Below are 7294 nucleotides of genomic sequence, written 5' to 3'. Positions count from 1 at the left end.
CAAGACTATTAAGGAAGAGCAGAGATACTTGAAGTATTGTCAGGTAATCCCCTGCGGTAATGGTCATTATGAGGTGGCCGAACATGTTCATCATGGTTTCAGGGTTGATATGAATGCAAAAACATGTGCATGTAGAAGGTGGAGTATGACAGGAATTCCTTGCCGTCACGTATTGCGTGTAATTGGGATGAGGAAGAATCTGAAGCCTGAGGATTTTGTTACCTCTGACTGGTATTTGACATCAAGATGGGTGGCTCAATACAATGAGACAATGAGGGGAGTTAATGGTATGTACTTCTGGAGAAAATCTGGTGAAACAGAGCTTCAACCACCACCTAGAGAGCCAACTAAAGGGCGGAAGAAGATACAAAAACGAATCAAGGGCAAAAATGAATCTCCAAAGAAAAGGAAAAAGAAAGCAAAGGTTGTAGAAGATGTCGCTCCACCAAAGAAAATTAAAATTAGCAGAGCAGGAATTACTTTGCGTTGTGCTAATTGTAGCACGGTAGGACATAACACAAGAAGTTGTCCTAATATTGGAGTCCATCGCTATAAGCCAAGGAAAACACAAGGGGAAGGTCCAAGTCAAGCAAGTCAAGCAAGTCAACCAAGCCAATCAAGCCAACCATCACAGATTTCACTTGCTGATTAGTTGTTTTATAGATTATGATTAGGATGATGTTGTTTGTATTGAATGTTTAGGATGATGGTTTTTTGGAGACAATATTTGGATGGATTGAATGTTTAGGATAATGGTTTTTTGGTATATGGTTTAAGATGTAGGATGCTTGTTTTTTGTCTGTTTATTGACTCGGATGTTTTTAAAAACTTTGTCATCTAAATGGAATCATCTAAAACAACTCTCTTCATAGCATTTCTTTATAGCATTTTAGCTCCATTACCATTACATAAACGGGTTTTGCTTATTGCTTTAAAGATTAAAGCATATAGCACAAACATGACTACAATACACACAATCAAATTTTTGAAGCTACGTAATGCTTGAATCTCTTTCTCACAACAAATGATCATGGCTTTGAGTTCTCCAATCTCCTTCTCACATCCTTGTGCAACAGCTTTTATGCATTCTATTTCACTTCCATGGCTTTTCATTGCTAGACTCTTCATCTCAGCTTCCACATCATGTAAGCCTTTCTCTAAGCTTCTCACATCTACTTGTATCTTCTCAACAACACTCTCAACTTCTTCCATCTCTTCCACCATAGATAAATCAGTCCATTTGAACAAATGACCACTATTCTCCTTTGAGCCATAAGGACAACAATAAAATATCCTCCCTGGATTCTTCAATGTTTCTGAAGTCTTGATTACAGACACTGCACCACATCTACATTTTCTAGGTATCCCTCTTTCTTGTCTACGGCGACTGTAGCTCGCTTTCAACCCTTAGCCAAATATAGAAATCAAAATTCGCATATATTTTATCGAAATTGAATAACTAAAATCAACCAAAACACAAATTATTACTTACCAGAACTAGATGATGAATACATTGGATGCATCTCCTTCAGATTGGGTCGAAATTGAAAACGTCCAAATTCTAGGGTTCTTCCGCCGTAGAGAGAGTTTCGGGAGAGAGGACGAGAGTTTTGAGAGACAAATAAAAAACGACGTCGTTTTGGCCAAAATTTTAGATTCTCTCTTTTGCCAAAACGACGTCGTTTGGATCGCTTCGTACACGTGGAATCCACGTCAGAAGGATTAAACGGAAGCTTAACAGAGTTAATCGAGAAACACGTTTTTGTATATTTTGGCACATCGATTATACTTGAGGTAGTGATTTCGAAGTTGGGGTATGGAATTCAAATATTTAGAAACATAATGTATGTTTAGGCCAGACTAATAGTCAAATGTATGAATTCAACACATTGTTATTGTGGGGGTATGAAAAAGCCGTTTTTCCGTTGTCCCTTCATCTACTGGGATTGGTACATCATCATGTTGTTCTATTGCTTCATTTGACTGTACTGAAACAATAGGAACGACAACCTTAGGTGTGACGACAGGTGAAGGAACTTCAACCTGAATTTTTTGAATGTCCACCTTTCTTGGTTCACCACTCCCACTAGTTTGACCATTTTCAATGAACCTAGCATTTCCCGTTTCAACTATTCTCGTACTATGCTTAGGACAGTAAAATACATACCCCTTTGATTTTTCGGATAGCCAATGAAGAAACCACTGACAGTCCTCGAATCAAGTTTCTTTTCAAGTGGATTATATGGCTTTACTTCTGCTGGACATCCCCAAACACGTAAATGTCTTAAGCTAGGTTTCCTTCCCGTCCACAGTTCAAAAGGAGTCTTAGGAACTGCCATACTAGGAACCCGGTTTAAGACATATGTTGCAGTCTTTAATGCATATGTCCACAACGAAAGGGGTAAATAACTATTACTAATCATGCTCCTAACCATTTCCATTAAAGTACGATTCCGCCTCTCAGCTACACCATTCTGCTGAGGAGTACCAGGCATTGTATACTGTGCACAAATGCCTCTACTCTCAAGTAGCTTTGCAAATGGACCAGGACATTGTCCATTTTCTGTGAATTTTCCATAAAACTCACCACCTCTATCAGATCTCACTACTTTCACTTTTCTATCTAATTGCCTTTCCACCTCATTAATGAATATCTCTAGGATATTCACGGACTGAGATTTTTCATGCAGCAGATAAGTATAACCATAACGTGAGTAATCATCAATGAAGGTGATAAATTATTTTTCACCGCTCCAAGATGGAGCATCAAACGGACCACATATATCGGTGTGTATTAACTCAAGAACTTGAGTACTTCTTGTGGCTGGTTTCTTTGTAATGTGTTTAGTCTGCTTTCCTTTCATGCAGTCTACACACACATTTAGATCACTAAAATCCAAGTGAGGAAGAATTTCATTCTTTACCAACCTCATAATTCTTTCCTTGAAAATGTGACCTAGTCTTTGATGCCACAAGAAAGCTGAACTTTCATCAGATGCACTACGCTTAATGCCTTGACTTTCAATATTAAACAAAGATTTAGAAAACTTTATATCAAGATTGAAACGATAAAGTGAATCAAACAAAGTACCACTTCCATTAAGGTTATCATTTCGGTACAATGAGAAAACACCATGTCCAATCTTAAAAACAAAACCTAAATTATCCAACCTACTAACTGAAACAAGATTTCTAGTACACTCAGGTACATAGAGACAGCCTTCAAGATCTACATGACATCCAGTGTCCAAGATCAACTTATAAGTCCCAATGCCTTCAATTCGTGCCTTCATTCTGTTTCCCATGAACAAAAATTGTTCAGGTCCTCTTATGGGTTGAATCGAACTGAATCCCTGTTTAATATGAGACACATGAGTAGTAGCACCAGTATAACCACCAAGTATTTTTAGGCACTTCAACAAGGTTCAATTCAGAGCAAACATAAATATGTTGCGTACCTTTCTTTTCGAACCATGCCTTTCTTTTCGGACAGTCTTTCTTGAAGTGTCCCATTTTCTTGCAAAAGAAACACTTCCTTTCCTTCTGGATTTGACTTTCGGGACCTTTCATGAAAGCTTTATCCTTCATCTTGTCCTTCCTACTTAGTTTTCCTTTATTGCTGCTAGCATTTCCATAACCCACAAGATTGACAACATGATCCTTCATTTTCTTAATTCTCCCTTCCTCTTGAACCAACATAGCCTTTAACTCCTTAAAGTCCCATTTATCTTTAATGGTGTTGTAATTCACCTGGAACTGGCTAAACTCAAAAGGTAGAGAGTTCATAATGAATTGGACCAAGAAATTCTCATGAACTTCCATTCCCAAGGTTGACAACCTTGCTGCCAAGTTAGACATGTGGGTCACATGATCATGAATTGGCTGAGACCAGTCAAATTTTTTCGTAGTAAGCTCATTCATGAGACTTCCTACAATCGACTTGTCAGCCAATTCAGATTGTGAACACTCCTTAATTTTCTCAATGAATTCCCTTGCTTTCTCTGTCTTAGGCATAGATGGCTTAACACTTTCTACCATCGTCATTCTCATGAGGTTCAAACTCAGCCTGTTAGATCGCTCCCAAATCTCATAACGAGGTTTTTTTCAGTTTCAGAGCTATCTTCTGTAATGGCTGCAGGTTCCTCATCTATTAGTATTGCAGAGTCCAAAGCCATAATACCCAATGCAAACCGGATCTGGTCAGACCATTCACCGTAATTCAGTCCATTGAACTTTACGACAGAGTTAGCAGATGCATACAAATTTGAAGAAGCTGCAAACATGTAAACATGCTTACCTATTAGACCATGTTTATCGGGGGTTCATAGAGGGGTTCATAGATATTTGGTAGGTTAAAATTAAATCAAAAGAAAAGAAAATTAAGAAGAGACTCTCTTATATTACATACTGAAATCGTTCATAAGAGACTGGTATGTGTCCATTTTTCGTTGGCCAAGCGAATAATAGAAAAGGGAAAAAAAAAAAATTTGCCGACAAACGAGATTAATTTTTCTCTCTTTCTCTCCCGATCAACTTCTCTCTTTCTCTCCCGTTCAAAGTCTCGATCCGAGAAAGGAAGATCTGCAGATCAAAGTCTCTCTTTCTCTCGATCAAAGTCTCGATTTGAATCGGCAGAGATCTTCTCGGAGGCGACTGCAGCAGTGGCGATTTGAATCGTCGTGGAGATTGTAGCGGTGGCGATTTGAAGGAGTAGGCGATTCAATCGGAAGAGATTGGATGAATTCGATTGAGAGGGTAAGTTTATCAGGGCATTAGTATTATTAGGGTGATTTGAGTTTGGTTGCTTGAAATTAGGGTTGTTTGATGTTTGTTCTAGAAATTAGGGTTCTTGGTTTGTTCTTCAAAAATTAGGGTTCTTTGATCCGCTTTGTAATGTTTGTGTTTAGTTTATGGTGGGTTGGTTGTAGTATTATCCGATTGATAAGTGATGGTTTAAAGGGATTAGGGTTCTTGAGAACCATGTGATCCGATTTGTAATGTTTGTGTTTAGTTTATGGTGGGTTTGTGTTTCTTAACCGATTGATAAGTGATGGTTTAAAGGGATTAGGGTTCTTGAGAACCATGTGATCCGATTTGGTTTTTTTGTGGTTAGTTTATGGTGTGTTTGTCTTTTTTAAGCGATTGATAAGTGATGGTTTAAACAGATTACGGTTCTTGAGAACCATGTGATCCGATTTGCTCTGTTTGTGTAATGTTTTATAGTGTGTTTGTGTAATGTTTTATAATGTGTTGGTATAACGATTTGTAAGTGATGGTTTAAAGAGATGTTTAGACATGATTGTTCTTGTCTGGTTATGTGTTAAAGAGATTTTGGTTGTAGTATTATTCACACCTTGTGTTTTGTTGTCTTTGTTTGATATTCATTGTATTATCCACTCCTTGTGTCTTTGTCTTTGTTTTGATATATGTCTCTCTTTTGTATTGAGGTTAAATGGGGCAAAAATGATATCGATGGATTGATGAGTGTAGAGTGTGCTTCGGCCATGGAGTAAGGTAATTATCATCCTCTTCTTTCTTCATTTATTTGATGCTAGTTAAAGTATGAGAGTGAATCATTGATGTAAAAGGTTTTGTTTGTTGTTTGTGATAAATGTGTTTAGTACTTGTTAGTGTAGGTATTAGTCTTGTCAGTCATTGATGTTATTGTTTGAAGTTTTGTGTTAGTTGGTTGTGAAGATGTTTAATGTGTGGTTGGTGTAGTTTAGGGAAAGACTTAATTACAAAATTTAAACCAACTAGTTGTAAAAGTAAAAAAACGTAAACCTTATAAATTCATACTCTTCCTCTTCATAGTAAACTCGCAAATGAATCTCTTTATTGTCCTTTAACCCTTTTCAATCTCGTTCATAGTCTTCCTTATAAACTCGCAAATGAATCTCTTTATTCTCCTTTAACCCCTTTGAATCTCGTTATTCTCCTTTAACCCCTTTGAATCTCTTTATTCTCCTTTAACCCCTTTGAATCTCTTTATTCTCCTTCAACCCCTTTGATATGGATCCTGACGACTACATGAATCCATATCATCCTTCCTCGAGCTATGTCAATCTGTTACAAATTCAGCTTGAAACACAAAACCTCGAATACAGTCCTTTCTTAAGTCCATGTTCTGAAGCTCCATTTGAACCTGCATCACCTCAGGAAAACCGCAAGTCAAGGCATGCATGGTTACCAGCTGATGATATCATGCTTGTCTCCGGTTGGCTCAACACCAGCAAGGATCCGGTTAGATCTAATCAGCAAAGACTTGGTGCCTTTTGGGGAAGGATTGCGGATTACATTGCAAAGTGTTCGAATGCTGTGGGTCGGCCAAAGAGGGAGGCGAGCCATTGTAAGCAGAGGTGGGGGAGGATAAACGACTTGGTGTGCAAGTTCGTTGGTTGTTACGAGGCTGCTACAAGAGAGAAGTCGAGTGGGCAGAATGAAGATGACGTGATGAAGTTAGCACACGAAATATTCTTCAATGATCATGGACATTGGTTTACCTTGGAGCATGCTTGGCGAGACTTAAGGTATGATCAAAAATGGTGTGCGTCCATACCTACTAAAGGCAATGGACAGCCGGTTAATGATATTGATGGATCACAGCCACGTCCTCAAGGTGTTAAGGTCGCAAAGGGAAAACTCATAAAAACCTCTAACACCCAACCGATTGATGTGGAGGAAGATGGAAAAGCTTACTTGGAGTTCCAGCTGGATCGTGTGTCGAAGATGTATGAGATGAAGCAGAAGGATTTCGAACTGAAAGAGAAGGAGTTTGCTATGAAGAAAGAGAATATGAAGCATGTGATGCTTGATAATCTGATTGCTAAAAAGGATTCACTAACTGAATCTGAGAAAGCTCTTAAGGACAAGCTAATTCAAGACATGATGTCATCAGTTTGAATGTTAGAGAATGAAGTGTTTTATTAACTATGTCTCTTTTGTATGCATTTTATGTATTAGGACAAGCTCCAAGTGTTTTATTAACTATGTCTCTTTTGTAATGTTTTATGTATTAGGACAAGCTCCTTGTGTTTTTTGTTGTTAGTAATCGAATGGTGTGAACTATGTCTTCAGTTTGTTTGTCAATCGTTTTTGGATGCTTTGTCAATCATATGGTGTTTGTTATGCTATGAGAATTGGAATATATGATTAATCGTTTTGATATTCATTTGATAATTGGGATGTTGTCATTGTAATGCAGGTCGGTCAAGTACGAAGTCGGTCACCCGTGACACCAAAAGAAGGAATCAAGTGATGAAGTCGGGCAAGCTGATTTGTTTTCACCACTTTT

General features: G+C 38.0%; 1 protein-coding gene across 1 annotated transcript; it reads left to right on the top strand.

The window, feature by feature from the left end:
* On the top strand, positions 6013-6903 carry LOC104784428 (glutathione S-transferase T3-like). The gene has a single exon (XM_010509455.1). It carries the CDS (start codon positions 6013-6015, stop codon positions 6901-6903), a length of 891 nt encoding a protein of 296 aa, XP_010507757.1.

The sequence above is a fragment of the Camelina sativa genome, chromosome 4 (genome assembly GCF_000633955.1).
Source record: "Camelina sativa cultivar DH55 chromosome 4, Cs, whole genome shotgun sequence".
NCBI lineage: Eukaryota > Viridiplantae > Streptophyta > Magnoliopsida > Brassicales > Brassicaceae > Camelina > Camelina sativa.
Note: the sequence above shows the minus strand (reverse complement) of the source record. Positions and strands in the feature narration are given on the sequence as shown.